Raw genomic sequence first — 21,863 nt, 5'->3', positions numbered from 1 at the left:
TGCTATTATTTTATTATACTAAATTAAATACTTTCAACGGGATGTAATGGTGACTATTATACAATATATAATTTATATAATATAATATATAATTTATAAATAGCTAAATATCTTATTATTACTCTCAATGAAGATAAGCGTTATCGATTTATCGATAAGTCGATAGCAATCAAGAGCGGCCATTGTGAAGTGATTTGAAATGATTGCAAACGTTTGTCAATTTTGTGAATAAGTGCAAATTAAATAGCAAGGTATTCACGTAAAATCAATTCACGTAATGAAAGTGTTGCTATCAATATAGACAGTATTTAAATGCAATGCCATTAGCTCGTTAAGCCCTTTAAATGGGGGCAATAAACTTATTGGCTAGGCTGGTTGGATTGAATTTGAAATGGCCACAACCACAAAGAGATATCCGCCGAAGCCTCAATGTTCGATTGAAAAATTTAACAAAGTGGCAGGCAACAATAGATTGTCTTCCCTTCCCCCACCCCTCAGATTGCAATCCCGGGATTCCCCACCCCACCCACTTTTTACGAGTATTCTCATCGCCTGGTACTTATACGTATTTCGCTTTTATGGATTTTATTTTGCTCTCTTTCCTTTCCTTTTTTCTCTTCGTTTTTTTTTTGGCTTAGCTTCACAAACAAAATGTGTACATGAGTGTGCATGTGTGTGTGTGTGTGTGTGTGTTTCATTGTGCAAACTTAATGATATGGGCCCACTAGCATATCCTTGGCCATGTCCATGTCCACGTCCATGTCTGTGTCCGTGTCCATGTCCATGTCCGATACTCTCGTCCACACACCACAATTCACAGTGCATTGTCGGGAGCATCTCAATATATTCCACTTTGGCTTTAGATAAAAACTGAGAAGAGCTGCAAAAAGGGGGGGGGGGAGGTGGGAGGCAGCAGCCAAGTGGTCAGAGACATCGTACACACAAATAGCAAATAGCAAAATAGGAAAATAGAAAAGGGACAATCGAGCTTGCCTCAAGTGCCTCAGATTTGCATGTGTACAGTGGGCAGTGGGCGGTGGGGAGGTGGGCGTGGCCCCATTTAGTTTGCTACACGAATTTGCCTGCCATTGTGTGTGTGTGTCTGACTCTGTGTGCGTGCGTGTGTGTGTGTGTGTGTGTTGGCCATCTTGGCTCATCTGTCGATTTTATCGTTGTGTATATCAATGCTCAAGGATGCTTGTCGCTTTTCTTCTTCTTCTTTTTTTTGGGGGGTTTCACAGTGCATTTAAAATTTGATAATGGCTCCCAAATCGACTAGAATATTCAATGAATGCGTCTTGACATTTATTTGCCATATTGCGTTAACAATAACAACAGTCGGAGTCAGTTACCTTTTAATGACAAAAGTCAAATTCGTTTTCAGATTACACATCTATTGGGACACTTGGCAGACTTGGCAGAATAATAGCCAGATATTTGAAAATACACATATATTTAAATGCTGCTCAATTTGTTTTTAAACTTTAAGCAATAAACTTGCTAAAACTTGTCGTGGACTTGCTTTATAATCTGCTTGATAGCAACTAAGTAACTACTTTGTGGTGCACAGGGCTAAAAACTAGAATATATATTAGTCAAATAATCTTCACAGCAAAAATACTATTTTGTATTGTTTTTCCATTCTTTGTGGTGCACAGTGACAAAACCTTAAATATGTGTAGTGAAATAATCTTCAGAAAAATAACTTTTTTTCTTTCTGTCAATAGTTAATACTGAAATCTAAGAATTCTTAAAACCGAATTCAGATTGATTTTGAATAACCTTTAAATTATTAAACGTAATGTGTTTATTATTACTTATATTTATAATATGTTATATTTACAATATTATCTAAGCATACTTCATTATCTAATTTGAATGATTTCATAACTAAGCTTAAAGATTCATGTCCTTTGCGAAGCTGCTTCAAGTGTAAGCTACTTGCAAAAGCAATCTACTCTAAGCTAGTCCTAAGACACTACTCCACATAAGCCATAACTTGTGGCCAGCTCAACTTTAAGCTGCCAATTAATAAACACACGCACACACAGGCTCAGAACAACGCATACACACACATACACCTTTGGTGTGTGTCAAATATTTAAATGTCTCATCAAATTGACTTTGTTGGAGCAAGTTTTGTATTTGCGTTGACAACTTGGCCCAAAATGTGCGCAACGATGAAGCGACGTCGACGTCAACGTTGACAACAACTACAGCCGAAACTTGCGAGTCTTGTGACATTTATTGGCCAGGACAACGACGACAATGTCCTTGCTCCTTGTTCCCTGCTCGTTGGCGTTGGCTTATGGCATTGTCGAGGTGACTGAATATTAATTTGATAATTTTCCACTCGAATGCAAATTTGGTGTCGAGTCTTTTTCTCCGTCTCTAATTGACTGACGAATATTTAAAATATGAATTTCAAATGAAGTTCAGGCAACTGCCCCTCATTTTTCCTTGCCTTTTTCCCCCACTTTAATTATGGTTAGGGTAATGGGCATGATGATGACGTAAACGATATTCAGGCTTCTGTTGGAGAGGAGCCTGGCATTAATCATTCGCAAGTAATTTTGCGGATTTGCATGCGTTGCAGAAAACGATAATTTTCATCCATCATTTTCAAGTGTTTCCGCAGGATTATAATAGTCAGACAGGCGAGCATCCTGTTGCCTCGCTTCTGAGTTTCATCCTTTTGCCTGATGTTGCTAGCTGCCTTCTATCTGTCTGTCTTTCTCTCTCTCTCTATCTCTCTGTCTGTCTGTCTGTCTCTCTCTGTGTGTGTGCTCATTATCCTTCGTTGTCGTCAATTATTCTTGTAATACACACAGAGAGCACTTGTCGAGCAGCAGCCACAGCCGCAGCAGCTTTTGCATTTAGTTGATGAGCTTCCTCGTCTGCTTTTTGGCGACTTGCTGCCTCATGCTGCATGCTGCATGCTGCATGCCGCATGCTACGCGTGATTTATGCCTCATACATTGCTCATTTTCTTGGCTCTTTTGTGTGAAGAGAGGCATCTTGATCAATCACCTCGCCTCGCCTCAGTTCAGTTCAGTTTGCTGCAATTATATATTACGCATACGCATGGTCGACCAGTCCACCATTCAGCTTGATTGTGCTTGCCACAGGCTGCAGCAATAATGAACTTTGATTTCCGACTACACTAATGACTGTTGTTACGGCGACGGCGACGACTTGACTGTGGCAACATGGCAACATTTGTGGTTGCCCAAATTGCAGTTTGGAAAACCTCGAGATGATTGACGCCTCAAGTTGAGTTCATGCGTTGCACGTACGTTGTGGTAAATGCAACATGCAACACACTTCATTGAAAAAAATATTAAATGTAATTACACTTGTCTCTGCTGTCTCCTCATCATGGCAATTCATTCATAATCTATTCAATCTTTCGCGACTTTGCCGTTTGATTCCTTCGACTTCTCAAGCAGCTCCCCTCGCTCTTCACCCCTCAACAAAAATGGCGGGAGGCAAAAAGTAGCACAAACTATTTTCGCATCTTCTTGCGCTCTGATGAAACATGGAAAATGCAAACGAATTTTTTAGCACGCACCAAAACTTTTCCCTCTTCTCTCTTCTCATTTTTCTTTTCCATTTTTTTTGGGTTTTTCTGAGATGGGTGGAAGATGGGTGAGCGGGGGGGGTTGCGGCGCAGTTCCAATTACATTTTTGAAGGAAGTAAATACTCTGCTGGAGGAAGCAGCACTCAGTCTAATGGATGGGGCAAGTAGACGAGGCAAGTTGGCAAGGTTTGGGGCAAGTTGCAAGTTTGTCATGCGAAAATCATACAAAACTTGGGTTTTTCGTGTGCTCACGAAAAGTAATTGAGGCGGAAATCCCTAATTGGCACCTTCAACTCAGCTTCAGCTCCTGCTTCAAGCACGAAGAAGGATGAATATTGGGAGACTGACAAAAAAAAAGAAGAAGTCAGCGCAATAGAAGAAAGATGAAACCACACCCCAACCCTCTATGGGGAGGGGGCGTGGCACACGTAGTCGAATGCAAATGGGAAAACTTTGCTCATCAGCGCGCACAAATTGAGTGAAATTATCAGTTCAAGTGAAATTTACACTTGAATTTGTCGCCGCTCTCAACTTGTGGTTGTACTTTATGGGACTCCACAACAGTACACTGTTCAAAAAAAGGTGATCGCTATTCGACAATTTGTGTTTGCAAATAATGAATAAATTGTTTCACCTACCTTTTCATATATAAAATATATTTAATTTCGCTCAGTTAAATGTGTCGAGTTGTTCCGAATGTTTCTCTGAAAATAATAGAGCATATGTTATGAAATTTGTGGTATTTATAACTGAATATTTTATTAGTCAATACTGTGAGTTTCAGTTGGATGCCACAACAAATACTTAACTTATAGAAAAAGTTCGTAATACTCTCAAAAATTATGTAAAAATATTGTCGCCATCTAACGTTCGTTGATTATTATTATACCTAACCACAGCTATCATAATATTTTACTCCCAGTTTCTTCATTGTAATCATTAGTAGAGCATATGTTATGAAATTTGTCATATTTATAACTGTAAATTCGATTAAAGAAATTTGTGAAATTCAGTTGGATTTCAAAACAAATACTGAAGTTATAGAAAAAGTTCCTAATTCTCTGGAAAATTGCGTAAATATACTGGCGCCATCTAACGTTCGTAGTTTGCAAGTTTATTATTAAACCTTACTACAGCACCACTAATATTTTGTATTTTTACTTTCCTCTCTCAGTGTAATCAAGCATTTGGCAAAGATGGAAATGATTGCTTTAGAGGCAGCTGCTCAAGCTTAGCCCTAAATCCAATTAAACACAAGAAACGCGGCGGCAAACATGTGTGTCACATTCTGATTATTTCCCAGCTGGCAACTGGCGACTGCCAAAAGCCTTTTGGCCTAATTAATGACCTAAGAGCCGAGCTCGTGACAAAAGCAAAGCAAAAGCAGCGACATCTGCAGTGCTTCCAGATACTTTTTACCCCACAAACACATCGAGTTCATATTCCAGATGTATATGGAAAAGATATATAGTGCTGCAGATGGAGATAAAGATAAAGATAGAGAGAGAGAGAAAGAGAAAGAGAGCAAGCCATAAATTGAATTGTGCTGGACGTTTTAACGACTTGCCAAATGTGTGGCAATTTGGCCAATTACACACGAACGTCTTGCCAAAAACCAGCAAATTATCACATTTAGTCGCAAAAGTAATATTCATATAACCAAAAATAATGCTTCGCCTTATTTTTCTCTCATTTGTTTTCTCCACTTTCTCAATTATGTCACTTTACTTAGCATCTATTTGAATGGTAGTCAGCAATATGCCAAATGATTTATCCAATATTTATTATAGTTTCTTTATGTAACCAAGTTACTTAATTCATTTTCATTTTATATGGCTGCTGGCTTACACAATCTAGTATATTCTGCACTTAATATACCAAATATAGCTTTCGGTATGTGGTATTCTTTTTCTTCTTCGTATTAATTTGAGACTTTTTTTTGTCTGTTTATTATAACAATTATGGTATATTCATTTGACATTCTTTTCTGTCTGTCCGCCTGTTTCTATTAACCAGAATCCTAGAATCTATTTGAATTTTATTCATCAATATGCTAAACGATGTATTCAATATTTATTATAATTTCTCTATGTAAACAAATTATTCAAGAAATAATTCTATACGGCAGACGCTTTGGTAATACCAAATATGTCTTATGGTATTATTACAACATTTTTTGGTATATTTTTTTTTTTATTATTTTTTCTAGTATTGAATTCCTTTCCTATTCTACTATATCAGACAAATGCCGAATGTCAATAAATAGTACAATCTAGGATGACTTTCTTGGACGTATCATCATTGTGGCTTTTTTAAGGGAAATATAAGCACGAAATTCGGTCCAGAAAATGCCCTGGTCAAGTGTCCCATTGTATGTGCCCGCCAAGTTGCTATAACGAGTAAGATGTTAGCCTTCACAATAGAGCAATAAACACTTTTTCTTACGCTGAAGTACACGAGTTGTACCACCAGGCGCCTTGTTGTCCCGTGGCGCAGCTTCCAGCGAACCAAGCATCATTATCCCGATCATATGTTGAAAACTTCTGACGATAGTTATCTCTGAGCGAATCGCCTGCAGTTCCGCTGGCTGTGCCCAGAGTGTGCAAGACGTAGTCTTCACTTTCGTCGCCAATCGCGAATTTCTCATACTTTTCATATACTTCTGTTCCCAGATAGTCTTCGAGTATCACAAGCAACTCTTGGCTATATTCTGCAGTTAATGCGTGTATTTTATCCAATCCCAAGAAGAATTCACCATCTAGATTCCCAAATCCGTTTTTGTAGTAAGTCCAATTGCGATAAAAGTCCACACTTCCATCGACTCTATTCAAAATTGTAGTCCAACCTCCATCCTGAGTCTCGGCATCACAGGCCACTTTAAAGGGGTTTTGAATGTAGTTGGGAACATAAATGTCGTAGATTCCACTTGATTGCGAATTAGCTGTTGCCTCGGCACAACTACTCACATAATGCAAGCCGACATAACTCTGAAACAATCGCAGACGATCTTGTTCCGCTCTGGGAAATTTATTGTAACTAACTTGTATGAATATAGGAATCTTCTAACTCACTTTAAGTCGGCTAACTGCGTTTTAATTGCAAGAATTTCATTAGTTGCATTGAACTCTGCTTGCGAGGTAACATTGCAAAGAACCGCAGATATATTTATAAGAAATATGAAATATTTTAAACTTGGCAACATTTTTGTGATAGTAAATGAAATTGCTACAAGACTGAGCTAATTTCCATATACCTCACTCTTATATATGAAAAGCGAATGCTTCTTATCATTAAATCCGCTTTTTATCGCAACATAGGAATTATTCTTTTAACGTTTTGAATGTGCTAAACTCATCAGTAAATAATGCTATAAAAATCAGGCACTCAACATTCTCATATTACATGGCAACCAAATATTATTTAAATAAACATAGAACATATTTTTAGTGACTAGCTGACTGACTTAATTATCAAAAATTGGATAAGTGTTATTTTGAATTTTTGAGCAACTAAAACCACTTGGTATTTAAATTATAAAAGGGATTAAAAATTTGTGTACTGTATATGATATGATAACTATAGTTTATAAAAATAAATTAAAACTGGATCAACACAATCTAGTTAAATAAATTATAGCCACTGCAGAACCACGGAGTGGAATGGAAGCAAATAAATAGCATAAGCTACAGACTAGCGTAGTCGAATGTTAAATACCCGCTACACAATATTAATAAGACTAAATCAATAAAAACCGCTACAATATACCTCATAAATATACCAAAAAAGACGGTCAATAACATCAAATCAATGCGGAAGCGCTATTATCGGTAAAATTTACCTTAAAAATATACCAAAAAATACTGTCATCTTAATGAACTCTTCAGTTATCAGTATAATAAACAAAACATGTTAGAAAATTACAACCGAGCATATCGGCTGTGAAAAATGCGCCACCAAATTCCTATAAAAGCAGAACAATGCAAAAACGGTATTATCGTTAAAAAATACCATATAAATATACCGAAAAGTACTGTTAGTTATAAAAACTATTCAGTTATTAATGTTAGAAAATTACACTTAAGCATATTTAAATGTTAGATCCCCGATAGACAACATGAATAGAAGCAAGTCAACGGTATTAATATACTCTTAAAATATACCACATAAATATACCGAAAACAATACTGTTACGTAAATGAGCTATACAGTTATCAGCAAACATAAGTGAAATCATTTTGAGCAACAGGAAATGTTGTGGCTTCTTGGTTATCTCTCGGTCTCAGGCTCAGCTTCAGCTTCAGTCTCTGTCTCTACTTCTGTCTCTGCGTCTGTCACTGCTGTTGTCACTGTCGACCTGGCCTACAGGCGCTTTTGGGCCTTTTGTTCCGAGTCATCCTCGCTCTCTGGATGTTGAATGTCTGGGTAGCACTTAGCATTATTGCATTGCAACGAAATGGATCGAAGTGAATAGAATTGAATTATTTGACAGCAGCGAGTGATAGGGAAGAGTGAGGTGTGTGTATATATGTGTGTGGTGGGTGGGGGATTGAGGGGTTGCCACCCATTCGCTTAAATGTAATTAAATTCGTCGCACTACGTCGAGCTCAACTCATCGTTGAGGTCGTCAAATGGATTGATTTATGATGATGTCGTTGCCTTTGGCTTCAGCTCAGTCAAAGTCTCCATCTCAGTGAAGTCTCTCTCTCTCTCTCTCTCCCCTCTCTCTCTCTCACTCTTTGCTGTGTCTCCCCTCGATGCCTGACGAGGCATGACATAATAAATTGTCCTCTTCTGCGTCCTTTCACACGATGACAGGCACAACTCGCATACACATGAGCTTTTTCCACTTGCAGCAGATTTGAAAATTAATTTGGAAAACTTTTGACTTTTGGCTCTCGGTCGCATATCGCACTGCGTTATTTATATTTATATTTATTATTTAATTTTCTTTTTGTTATGTACTTTTGCCGTTTGCCTTTGCTTTGCTTTGCTTTGCTTCGTCTTTTGCTTTCGCCACGCTTTTTACGCTCGACTGCGCTCAGCGTTTGCCTCGCTCTATATACCCTATAAACGTCAACTAAAGGGTATCTAGAAATGCACAAACAACACAATAATATATCTGTGATACTAATGTACCAAATACTTGTCGAATGTAATTACACTTTGGAAATAGTTGCTCCCTCAACTCATTTGCTTAGAGGGCATCTTCTAGTCGCATTCCTGGCGTACTCTTTATTTGGCTACGTTGACGGCAAAGTTTAATTTTTATTGTTGTTTGACTTTGTTAAATGATTTTTATTGCCTTTTTTTTCCTTCTTGCGAGGGGCGAGGGACGAGGGGCAAAGTACGCGAAGCCTTTGTAAGAATTTAATAAAACTGCTGCTGTGGACCATATTGCGAGGCAAACAAATGCACAAAGCCAAACAATCTCGTCCCTTTTCCTGGTCCTCTGGCCATTTATTGAAACTTCTCCCCAGTTTCCTGTCTCATGTCTTGAGATATATGAGTGCCATTTGATGGTGTCCCCCCTCTCCTCACAGAAAAGAAAAGTGGTTTGCCAAATGCTGAAATGTTTGCCAAAATGTCAAATGCAAAAAACAACTTGAATTTGCTTCATAATTCATTCACCTGAATCTCTCTTCTCTTTCTCTTTTTCTCTCTGTGTGTGTGTGTGTGTAATCAAATTGAATCAGGGCAATAAGTAAAAAATAAAATCAGGCCCAGCAACTTGGCCAAAAGCCACAACAAAGTAAACCGAACCAATTTGTAACCACGCCGTGTGCACATTTTTCTTCCATCAACTTCCCCCCCCTCAATCGTTCCACCTCCTCCTCCGCCCTCGCCATATAAAGTCACCACAATAAAGGCGCCTGCAAGGCACTTGAATCTCAAGTGCTTGACGCTGTTCAAACAACTTTGCGTTTTGCGTTGCGTTGCGTTGCGAAAAAGAGGTGAAAATTAAATTTAATTTCGAGACGCCCAAACTTATTTAACTGCATACTTGGCAACTTTTTAGAATGCGCAACTTTTATCATTTGAAGAGGCGTCTGCAGTTTTCACAGTTCTTCTCTCCTTGCCAGTTTTTCAGTAAATTATGAATAACAGTTCATAAGCAAGAATGCAAAAGTGCTTTAAGCTTCGGTAAAACGAGCTTTTGGCGAATAATGAATGACAGCTTTTTGAGCATTAGATGCAAATGTTGAGCTTTTTCTTTTAAAGTTAAAACAATTAAGTTCTGTTTAGTTTTTTTATAAAGATAAGCATAAAGAAAAGTCTCATTATAGTTTTCAAATCACATTTCTTAAGCAATTCTTCAAAGCTTTTAAACAAATACTTTTTAAATTAAGCAAGCAATGCTTTATAAAGATTTATAAGCTCATTCTTAAGCAACTTTTTGACTAAAGCAAAGAATTCATCAAAGCTTTTCAAGCATACGCTAAAGCAAAAGCTTTTTGAGAATTTTATACAGCTTTTGAGCTTTTACTTTTAAAGTTAAAACAATTAAGTTCTGTTTAGTTTTTTAAAACGAATAAAGAAAAGTCTCATTATAGACTTCAAATTAAATTTCCAAGTAAAGCTCCCTAAGCAATTAATCAAATCAATTCAGCAAAAGCTTTTAAACAAATACTTTTTTAATTAAGCAAGCAATGCTTTTGTAAAGCTTTATAAGCTCATTCTTAATCAACTTTTTGACTAAAGCAAAAAATTCATCAAATCTTTTCAAGTATACGCTAAAGCAAAAGCTTTTAAGCAAATACTTTTTACATTAAACAGGCATAGCTTTATAAAGCTTTATAAGTTCTATAAAGGGATTAAATTAAGTTTAGTAGTGTTTGTTGCTTTATATAAAAACAACCTTCAGTCATACGTTTGTGAGCTTAAAATAGGCACAAATTTGTTGTGGGGCTTTTGTCGCATTATTTATTGTCATGATTATTAATGACTGGGGCTCTTTAATTTGAATAATGTGACAGTTAACAAATTACGGTTATCCAATTTGGAGCCAATGTCAAATGGGATTTGTGCATTTCAACTGTCAATTACAGGACTGCAGATTCTGCATGTGAATGCAGCAACCCTGAAGGGGGATGAGCTGAGAGAAAGAGTGAGTGATGGGGATTGTACGCATTTCCATTTCCATGCCATGATTTGTGGCCAACAAATTGAACTACGAGTATGAATGGGCTGTCGAGCTCATCAAAGCTAGATTAGAGCGACAACAAATGCATCTACCTCTACCTCTTGGTCCTTCACTCTCTTTTTGGCAAGCTGAGTGCTGTTTGTGTCAACTGTTTTGTTATGGATGCTTGCATCTCAGTGCTATGATAATATATCTCTTTCTATATGTACATAAGCACAATGCACAATTCTCTCTCTCGTTCATGGTGCATTGCAGAAGGAAAAGGAGGCTGACAAAGTAAAGGGTAAATTGTATACAATGTACGAGTACGCATTGCGTCATTAGGAGCAACGACAGAAGACGGACAGACGGACAGATACGCCCCATTGTTGGGAGCTGAAACAAAGCGATAGTTGCAGCTGCTCTGCCTGCCTCTGCCACTGTCAGTTGAGCTCTCGCTTTGGTCATAGTTTTAATCTCACTAATGGCACCCGACTACTGCAGTAGCAGGACAACAATTGTGCGCTCTGCTCAGCTTACAAAATCAAAAGACCTACGCGCTTCCCTCTGCACTCGTCTCTCTCTCCCTCCAAAAATGGGAGCAACCTCATGTCAAAAGGTCGCCCACTGGAAACAACAACGACAATTCACCTTTTTGCCTTCAAAGAGATTCGTTGCACAAAGCCTAACCATAGAAATCGAGGCAAGACTTTAAGCTAAGATTTCTCAAAGAATTCCCGGACTGAGAAGCATTTAAAAACATTTCATTATCTAATCCAATCCAAGTAATATATTCTTGACAATTCTTGTACAATGAATAGTAGGTATTCCCGCATAGTCAAACACGGTCAAACAGCATTGGATATCCTACTGTAATTTCTTGTTAAAATGATTCAACAAATTTGAGATTTGCAAATTCAAATGCAACAATTTTATTTCATTGCAATGTGCAAAATGTTTCTAGAGAATTCTGGTTACTCTTAAAATTTATTTTTCTATCTCCGTATTAACTGTCAATCAATCAATTTTAAGTGATAAGAAATTTGAAAATTTCCAGAGAATTTTGTACGGGAATATTCTGAAAATAATATTGAGCTTATTTTTACCAATTGGGGGTTTTTGTTTTAATGTTATTCCCCTCTTGCATAATTTTGATAATCAAAATATATGAGTATTATTCAAACAAGTTCAAGTCGATCAAAAACAATGTCAAAAACGTGACGTTCACTTTCAAGCGATTAAGATACACTTTGTTCAATTGTATGCAAAGCGCGGTGTGTTGACCGAATTCAAAACATATTTGTTTTGCTTTTTAGGCATGTGAATCACCTGAAAGTCAAGCAGTGTGCACTCAAATTCACACTTAACGTTTCGTGCGAATTCTGAGTAGCAACAGACGAAATTGGTTATTCCATTATTTATAATGAAGTATTATGTTTACCAAATACCCGGTCCAAATAACAAAGCGGGTATAATAAGGTATTCAAAAAGTGACAGCTTCTATAGAAATACATTTTTATTTACACTCATTATCATAACTGGAGCATTGTTCAGCGATGAACAATTCCAATTTCTTAATCTTCGAAATGCGTCCGCTATGAATCACTTTTTACTAGGAATACCTAAACATACCCGATATCGTGGTCACACCCACCTGTTGTCTCAAGCTCACTATTTATTTATACAATACATTCATTCATAAACCTTTTTTTGTTTACTACGTTATCGACATACGTCACTAAGTGGTAAACGATTCGAGAGAGACCGAGTAAATCGTCTATTTAAGGTGTGAGTTTGCGGCAGCGGTCAACAGTCGTTGTTAAACATCTTGAACAGAAACAGGTTTTAGTCATGCACCAGAGAATATTGATTGCCAGTTCGCTGTTTGCGGTTTTTGCATTATGCAGTTGCATTGTTCGTAAGTAGATAACACTAAGACACACCTCCCTGGGATTTTCTGGCTTACCTTCGTTTTTCTCAGATCCAAAACCAGCCCCCAATTACTCAAGAGACTTTACCTTTCCCACAGAAGCGACGCCAACTCGCCCCCAGTTGCCAGTGTGGCAATGGCCTTTCCTGGACGAGACGAATCATCGTGCAAAGCGTCAAGTGGAGATCACCAGCGATGACGAACAGTTGAGCAGATGCGACGAGTATTTGGACCACGGGCCCTACACGCATCCACGTCTGCTATTCATCTGGTACAATCTGAAGGCCGGTCCAGTGGATTATCTGCGCAAGATTATAACAGAAGATCTGGATTTGCCGCATCTGGCTTACAGCATGCAGAGAGTGAAAATACAGCCTAACAAAATGCTGTTTCAGTTGTCGAATCGTCTTCAGGCCTTCGAGGTGCTTCGCAGTTATTGCCAGCTCTTTAGCCGCAAAGCTGGATACCGTTCACAGGGGTATGAGGAGCCACCTTTAAACTACGAAATACTGCTGACTGATCAAGACTTCAGTGATTCCAACTAATCACCCACACACACACACACACACACAAGTATTATTAAAAAACTAGTCAAATATTTAGGACAACAAATGCAACTCATAACTCATGTGCAGCTTAACAAATTTCATCTATTTATTGAAATAAATTAAGAGAAAATATATCTATTCATAAATAATGAATGTTGTTTTTTGTGTGAAAGAAGTTTACGACTAAGGTCTCAGAGATTCCATGCAATTTAAAGAAGGTAGCTGATATGCTTCGACGGTGCCCCAAGCTAAAAAAAAACCGGTTATCAATCGTAAGAGAATGCTCAGATAAGCAGATAAGCATTGTTAGGCAAAGCACAAAATTAACGCACTGCGTAAGCTTTTTGTTCTCTTTATACTCCTACTTAAGAGACATAACTAAACAAGCAAAAGTCAATTTGAGCGCATGCTTAAGTTGATTTGAGTTGATGAGAAAGACAAAGCTAAGGCGAATTGCGATCATAGATGCCGAACATGTCTGCGTCTATTAACTCGTGAAAACCTCGGCAACAGCATAAATAAAAATAATTTTGAATGCAATGCCATCTTGGCAAATACCAGATTATAAATCGTAAGAGAATACTCAGTTTTTCTCCTAGCACAATTTTTGAGTTATCTTTAAACTTCAACTTAAGTGACACAATTAAGCAAGCAAAAATCAATTTGAACGCATGCTTAAATTGTTTTGAGTTGATGGCGAAGACGAAGCTAATGCGAATTGCCGAAGTTCGATCCTATCATAAGATGCCGAACATGTCTTCGTCTCTTCACTCGAGCAAGCTTAGCAAAAAGCAAAAATAACTTCGAGCGCAAAGCGACCTTGGAAAATACCCGATTATCACTCGTAAGAGAATACGCATTTACTATGTGCAAGCATTGTAAGGTAACACACAAATTTAACGCAGTGCGTAAGCTTAAGTTGTCTTTATACTAAAGAGGCATAATTAGACAAGAGAAAATCAATTTGAGCGCTTGCTTAAATTGCTTTGAGTCGATGACAAAGACAGAACAAATGCGAATTGCCGAAGTGCGATCCTACGAAGCCGAACATGTCTTCGTCTCTTCACTCGAGCAGGCTTAGCAAATAGCAAAGCAATAACAATTTTGAACCTTGAAATGCACTAACATATATATAAGTATGTAATATGTATGTTTGCAAGTATTTGAGGTATTTGAGGTCACTCACCTTTACATATTGACACAACAGCGCTGTATACATGCATTCATTATTAAGAACTTCACTAAATTAACTTGCACTCTTTAACTTTCACTTTCACTTTAACACTTATAATCACCCAAAAAAAAAAGAAAGAAAACAAACAAAAAAAAACACACAAACTCACGTTTACAAATTTTGAAGACTGTCTCACGTAAAATCACGGAAAAAAGAAAAAAAAACAAAACACACACACTCTCGGCTACGTTTGCATTTTACTTCTATGCAGCACACAGCAACACCAATGCACACACGAATTTGAAGGTGGAACATAAACGAAAAATCACGCCACTTTTCGACGCACTTTTTTCAATTTACACAGCAAACAAATTACGCAAAAAAAAACTTCACACACGTATTTTATATTATTCACTTGTCGATATTGAATATGATTACTAATTAATATATAGATTTTGAAATGCAAATGCTTCGCGATCGCAACTTTACATTTTCACTCTGCGCTCGTTTGTCACATACTGATATTTGTGGGACATTATTCTTCCCTTCCATGCCAAAGCTGCAAGGAACTTTCAAAAGTGCAATTTTGGGCATAAGGGAATAAATGCTCCAAATCTGACAATTATGAGAGCAATGTCCCATACTGAAGTTGACAAGCTCAAGACGAAAAGGCGAGGGTCCGAGTGCAAGCGAGTACGCGCTACTTGATTATCAAAGCAAACGCATTCGCTGATCCGTGTCTATCACACGCCCTCACCACAGTTGCAGGCATTTTGTTATTGTTATTGCAGTTTTGTTGCAAAGCAAAGCTGCTTACCAAACTGGACAATTAAGCTAAAGAGAGCAAAAGAGAGTAAAAGGCTTTTACTATTTAATAGAGTGTGCTTAAGAGCGCTTTTTCAAACTATAAATATTTTACAAGTATTTATAAATAAGTTGACCTTCACTACTTAAACAGTTTAGAGTAATTAAAGGAAATCAAAGTAAGGAACATAATATAATAGATTCACGAAGAGAAAAAGTATTTACAAAAAAAAACCCAAAAGCCTTAATTAACTCTTAATTCTGCTGTCAACTAAAATGATTTATAACCGTTAAAGATTTCTTTGGTACTTATCTGATAATAATTGTGAGCAAATTGTAAATTTAAAATAAAAATAAATAATAATTACCTTGAGTCGAGCTTGTACTTATGAATTTCATTAAAATCTGCACTTAGAATAAATAAATAAATGCGTTTAATTAGAGTATTTGGTGTTTCATGTTTAGTGTTGTCGTCGTGCGTCGCATAAAACAATTTAAGCTTTTTGCCTAATAAATTGTTGTGCGCCAAATCGCTTTTGCTACCTGTTCTCCGCTCAGTTTCGATCTGATCGGCGAACTAAATGCAATTAAGCCTTGTGCAACGTCAAAACGCATTTTGGGCCCCAGCATGTGCCGGGTCATAGTCGTTTATTGATGTTGTTGTTGTTGTTTTTGTATTAACTAGGCTTGCTTGCTTGCCACCCTCGCCTCACCCTCTCTAGCTCGCTGCTCTTGTTGTCGAGCTGGTTGCCTGCGCTGTTGAACACGGCCACAAAGCAGGGAAACAGAAGGAAATGGGCGAGAGCGCAGCTTTACAATTTACACATTAATTATGAGCAGACATGTGTTGTTGGAGGCGGCTTCGAGTTGGGAGCTGGGAAGTGGGAACTGGTCGCGGTAACAGGTGCCTACTGTTGTTCGGCTGTTGCTGTTGCCGCCTGAAAGTATGCAAATGCAAGCAAGGCAAAATATGCCCCTGGCTGTTTTATGGCAGCGAATTAATGAACGTAGCAAACGAGCAACGACGACGACGAGGACAATGCAAGCAACTGCAGCGAGAGTGACAGAGAGAGAGAGATAGGGAGAGGAAGCTAGCAGCTAGCACAGAACACAACCGAGAGTGAGAAGCGCGGAGAGAGGCAGCTGCAGCTGGCGTTAGCTAGGGTCATTATTGTGCTGCTTCTCTCGGTTCTGTTTCTTGTTTTGCTTGCCTCCTCGATGTGTTGTGTGTGCGTGTGCGTTGTGTGTGTGCAATAACAGCAATAATTTATCACCCTCAGTCGAAAATTATGCATGAACTCAATTGTGCGTGAAATTAAATTTTAAGCGCAAACAAGACTTGTCCACTCACTCTCTCTCTCTCTCTCTTTCTCGCCCTGTTTACTTCAATAATTTGGCTAATTTCACCACTGATGCATTGCCCTTCTCTTTGCCTCTCTCTCTCCATCTCTCTCTATCTGGCCTCTTGACATGTTGCACATGATAATTGAAAATATTTCAAATTTGCCAAGCCACCTTGATAGAGACCCACACAAGACAATTAATATGCGAATATGAAAGCAAATGCACTTTGTGGCCGCTTCGATTGTCAACATAATTAAACCGAGTTGCCAAGACAATTTTCTAGCAAAATTTAAGCTCAGCTTTTAAATGCGACACTTTAAGTTTGCCAGAGAGAAATGCAAAGTTTTGTGAATTGGATTTTTGTCGCCCAAAAAAAAAAAAAAAGTTGCATTGATTGCTTTAAAAATAATTTATTGTTTCTTATTCACTCTGCGCTCGTTTGTCACATACTGATATTTGTGGGACATTATTCTTCCCTTCCATGCCAAAGCTCCAAGGCACTTTCAAAAGTGCAATTTTGGGCAAAGGAAATAAATGCTCCAAATCTGACAATTATGAGAGCAATGTCCCATAATGAAGTTCGAGTCAAAGTGCAAGCGAGTGCGCGCTACTCGATTGTCAAAGCAAACGCATTCGCTGATCGTGTCTATCACACGCCCTCACCACAGATGCAGGCGTTTTGTTATTGTTTTTGCAGTTTTGTTGCTGTGTTCATTTGGTGACATGACGAAAGCAAAGCTGCTTACCAAACTGGACAATTTAGGTAAAGAGAGCAAAAGAGAGTGTGTAGGCATAGATCTATTCTGTAGAAGGCTTTTGCTATTTAATAGAGTGTGCTTAAGAGCACCCACACAAGACAATTAATATGCGAAAGCAAATGCACTTTGTGGCCGCTTCGCTTGTCAACATAATTAAATCGAGTTGCCAAGACAATTTTCAAGCAAAATTTAATCTCAGCTTTTAAATGACACAACTTTAAGTTTGCCAGTGAGAAATGCAAAGTTTTCTGAATTGGATTTTTGTCGCCCAAAAAAAAAGTTGCATTGATTGCTTTAAAAATAATTTATTGAGTCAATTGACTTTTGCAGTGAGGTCTTTGCAAATAAACGCAATGCAATTCCAACTTACAATCGTGTATGTCTTTGTGTGTGTGTGTGTTGACTTTACTCTATAGAGAGCTAAAAGTATGTGTACGCTCCTTAGTTGAGTTCTATTTGAAATTTATTGCGGCCGGAGTTCGTTCACATGGCAAGTTAAAGCTTCGGTTACATGATTCATGCACATGGATAGACTCACACACACACACATACACACACACACAGAGTTGACTCTTACACAAGTTTCGAGAGTCGAGCAGCCAAAATGCTCTTACTCTCTCTTGTCAATCCAATTTCATGATGACCGTCGTCGGAGACTCAACTTGAGCTTGGGGCTGAGGCCTACATAGAGTATTGTATTGATTGGACATTCGGGATGGAAGAAGAGAAGATGGGGGAAGAGGTTGCATTTACTTGGGTTTGCCAAATCAAAATAACAAGTCTTATGCATATTGATTGCGACATCAAGTGCAAGACTGCACTGCACTCGCTCTAATGTTTAGTTAGCTCTTCAAATTGCAGCATGAAAATCTCTCTAATGAAATTCAGGCAATACTATTATATAATACAAATCAACTTGCAATTTAAACAGTATTCCCTAAACAATAACAGCAGCTGTTATTAACAGGCCTCTGTTAAAACTCTCCACAGACTCAACACGCGCAGCAGTTTCAATTCAAATCGCACAAATTCACCACCACAAAACTCACCACCCAAAGCGACAAAACTTGTGGCCGTGTGGAAGCCAAGTGCTGAGTGGAGTGCTGTTGAGGGGTGAGCCGCAAGCGGTGGTTGGTATAAGAGAGTGTTGAGTATTCAACAGAGAGGTGAGTGAGTAAGTGTGTGTGTGTGTGTGAGTTGCAATTGAAACCGGAGACATGTCCCGCTGTTGCTCGCGTTTGGTAAGCAGCAAATATGCGCTAATGTTAACATCGGGATTTACATTCTCATTTCAAAGGGATTACCTGCTATATGGCAAAAGAGGATTGCATGGTAATCATTCGACACATTTCGAATAATGAATACGAATATGTATTTTATTTTATGACAATTTCGATTTATTTTAGATGGAGAATTATTTTATTGCATTGAAAGGAATACGATTTTACTTTATGGCATTTAATTATTTTACTTCGCGAACTAATTTATTATATTAAAAGAAATATATATTTTACTTTAGGAAATTTAATTAATTTAGATTGAAAGTCATTTAATTGTATTAAAAGAAATATCTATATTAATTAAAGTTAATTAAATTTACTTTAGATTGAGTATTTTATTTCATTCTATTCAAGATTATTGTGCACTTAATATTTATTTATTTTTCGACAATATATGCAATTTTTGTATGACCCTTTTTTATATTTAATATTTATCACTGAAAGCTGTTCGATGATATGTTTCTAGCATAAATGCTTATTTTTAGTATTACTGAAAATTTCTTTCCAAATTTATTATTATGTGCTTTATTTTAAAGCAGTTATTTTACGGGATAATCAAACAGAAAGTTATTCAAAGCATTTAATTTGATTTCAAATATATCTTAAATTTATTTCTTGTTTATTTTTGTGAACAGCAAATTAATAGCAAAAATACAATTGTGCAAATAAATAGCGAATTTCATTTGACTGATGGATGCAAAATGCAATAAAGAACATGCAATAAATCAAACGAAATACGAAATAAAAATGTATTTAATTTGAATATTTCATATGTCATAAATAAAATTATTCAAAGTGATGAATTATTAGTGCCGATAGATAAACAATTTAATACACTTGTATAGCGAATGTTTCGATCTATTTATCGAGGGTATTTTTCCAGCTTTGCATTTATTTTGCATTTGTTTTGCACTCTCTAAAATGATAGTCATAAATTGTTGGTCTGCGGCTTTGGCAAAAATATAATAAATAATCGAGAAAAATATCATAAATAAGCAAAACGAATACGTAAATCGAAATACATTGCCAAAATTGAAATTGTGTGGCAAAGACAACATAACTTTATTGAGTCTATTGTAAGTTTTGTCAGGAGTTATCATGACATCCCCCAAGGGGGTAAATGAACTGTCGCAGAGTTGCGCGTCAAAGGACAAAGGACAAAGGTCGACGATGTCACTGTGCATTTAATTTGCACTTGAATGGCAAATGGTAAAATAAACTGCACAATTACTGCATACAATGCGATGCGACAACAACAACAACAACAAGTACGAAAGTTAAAGTGGAGTGTGCTCGACTATGAGATGCCCGCTAAACATTTTGAATAAAAGCTAAACAGTGTGGTTTTATTTGTAAAATATACCACAAAATACTAAAAAAATGTACTGAATGATATATTTGGTATATTGATATGTACTACATACAAAATATAACAGAGAGTACTAACTAAAATATACCAAAGATCAAAACCAGAGTAATATTATATTATTCATAAAATATACCAAATTAATATACTGCAAAAATACTAAAATATATTGAAGGCTATAAATGGTATTTTTATATGACACAACTTTCAAAATATACCGTTGAGTCCTATAATATACCAGATTATCAACCAAGCCTATGTATTATTCATAAAATATGTAAAATTAATATACCGCTAAAGATATACTATAGGCTTTATTTGGTTTTGTTTTTCATTGAAAATGGTTTACTAAATATACCAAAGCTTAAAACAGTTCATAAAATATACCAATTATTATATCTCAAAACCACAAAAACATACTGAAGGCTATATTTGGTATGTTGATATAGAGCTATATTCAAAATATACTATGGAGTACTAAAATATACCAGACAGTACAGCATTATTCATTAATTTAAGGAACTTAATATACCGGTAAAAATATTAAAAATACTATATACCGAAAACTATATTTCTTATAGATGCAAAATGTACCACAGAGTGCAAAATATGCCAAACTATACTTTATAGGGTCAGAGATGCCTCCTTCTGCCTGTTACATACATTGCCTGCAGTCACAAACTTATAATACCCTTCTACTCCAATGGTTACCGGGTATAACAACAGCGAAATGTAAAGAGCCAGCGATACAAATGGCCAACAATTTCAATTTGCTGCTTTGTTATTTCAGTTGTGGCCATTTTTGTTGCTGTTTGTTGGTTGTCAAGTGGCTCTGCCCCTCGACCCTTGACCTCCCTTGCCCCCGCCTCCCCCTCGTTATTGTCGCTTGTCTTTGGCAACGGCGCTGCTTAATTAATTTATTTAATTACGCACACACATTTGCATACATTTTTAATCAGTTTGTAATGCTGCACTTCTGTTGCACTTTCCGCGCTTTAATCATCACTGGGGCATCACCGACTACTTCAATACTCTTTAAATATAAATATTCCCTTAGCAATTGTCTAGCGAATATGCCTGCATTTTGATAGGGTATAAAAACTGTTTATTTCTCGTCAATAAACAAACGAGGCAGCTTCAAAGCTTCACATATTCAATGCATTTTTTATTGTTGTGCATCAACTTGGGGTTGATTGACAATCGTTTGGATTGATAAGCAGCAGAAAATGCAATGCATAAATCAATTACGTGAATTAAATTGTGTGGAAATAATCATAAATTGAGTTTTAAACGTTGCCAAAGCTATGCAGAGGTCCGATTTAAAATCGAAATCAAATTGTTCTGCGAATTCTACACTCGAAAGCCAGCTTGAAGAGATTTAACATGGATTTTTTGGGGATTCACAAAAGGCATTTATATATTTTAATTTTAATTTAAAATTTAATTACATCAATTATGCGTTTCATAACAACGAAAAGCTCTTAACCGACCGAATAAATGCCCTTAAAAAGCTTTAAACTCTGCCTCGACTTAATGTTATCTTCTTCTCTTCTCCTTCTTCCTTTGCTTTCTCCTTCATCTCGCACCCATTAAAGAAAAGGGTAAACAAAAATAACAATAAAATGAAGACATAAAAACGTAAATGAAACGAGCTCAGCTCTCATCTCTCATCTCATCTTGCCTTCAGCCGTTCTACACTGCGAATACTTGATGGCATTACGTATTCGCAATAAAGTAAATTAAAACGAACGAAGCGAAGCGAAACGAACGCAACAAACTAATCTTTTGTGTTAATACAAAACCGATTAATAATGCATATATGATTACCATAAATTTTCACGAATATTTCGCCATTGTTTTTGGCATTCGAATGCATTTAAAATTCTATTGTAGTTTTTACATTAGTTTAATTAAAAAAAATCTACTTTAAAATTCTATTTTCTATGATCAACTAACAA

The 21,863-nt window shown here is 36.8% G+C and overlaps 2 protein-coding genes across 3 annotated transcripts; one reads left to right on the top strand and one right to left on the bottom strand.

Annotated features, from left to right (window-relative positions):
* Positions 1 to 5,752: 5,752 nt before the first annotated feature.
* Positions 5,753 to 6,876, bottom strand: LOC133843291 (angiopoietin-related protein 2-like). The gene is made up of 3 exons (XM_062276779.1): positions 6,653 to 6,876; positions 6,027 to 6,599; positions 5,753 to 5,971 (listed from the first exon to the last, which is right to left on the bottom strand). The coding sequence occupies exons 1-3, from the start codon at positions 6,781 to 6,783 to the stop codon at positions 5,854 to 5,856; spliced, it is 822 nt and encodes a 273-aa protein (XP_062132763.1). The 5' UTR covers positions 6,784 to 6,876; the 3' UTR covers positions 5,753 to 5,853.
* A 5,601-nt stretch (positions 6,877 to 12,477) lies between these two features.
* LOC133850481 (uncharacterized) lies at positions 12,478 to 13,332 on the top strand. 2 transcript variants are annotated; one of them, XM_062286601.1, is made up of 2 exons: positions 12,478 to 12,619; positions 12,731 to 13,332. In XM_062286601.1, the coding sequence occupies exons 1-2, from the start codon at positions 12,553 to 12,555 to the stop codon at positions 13,174 to 13,176; spliced, it is 513 nt and encodes a 170-aa protein (XP_062142585.1). In that variant the 5' UTR covers positions 12,478 to 12,552; the 3' UTR covers positions 13,177 to 13,332. The 2 variants fall into 2 exon arrangements, with proteins under 2 accessions (XP_062142585.1, XP_062142584.1); XM_062286600.1 differs by having other exon boundaries at positions 12,484 to 12,619; positions 12,683 to 13,332.
* The last annotated feature ends 8,531 nt before the right edge of the window (positions 13,333 to 21,863 follow it).

Source organism: Drosophila sulfurigaster, chromosome 2L (assembly GCF_023558435.1).
Source record: "Drosophila sulfurigaster albostrigata strain 15112-1811.04 chromosome 2L, ASM2355843v2, whole genome shotgun sequence".
Classification (NCBI taxonomy): Eukaryota; Metazoa; Arthropoda; class Insecta; order Diptera; family Drosophilidae; genus Drosophila; species Drosophila sulfurigaster.
This window is presented reverse-complemented; position numbering and strand designations above follow the sequence as displayed.

Coding starts and splice junctions, on each gene's coding strand:
- LOC133843291 (XM_062276779.1), bottom strand. CDS start 6,783: ATGTTGCCAAGTTTAAAATATTTCATATTTCTTATAAATATATCTGCG. Junction 6,600..6,652: donor ACGCAGTTAGCCGACTTAAA/GTGAGTTAGAAG, acceptor TAAATTTCCCAG/AGCGGAACAAGATCGTCTGC. Junction 5,972..6,026: donor TACAACTCGTGTACTTCAGC/GTAAGAAAAAGT, acceptor TACTCGTTATAG/CAACTTGGCGGGCACATACA.
- LOC133850481 (XM_062286600.1), top strand. CDS start 12,553: ATGCACCAGAGAATATTGATTGCCAGTTCGCTGTTTGCGGTTTTTGCA. Junction 12,620..12,682: donor ATTATGCAGTTGCATTGTTC/GTAAGTAGATAA, acceptor CGTTTTTCTCAG/ATCCAAAACCAGCCCCCAAT.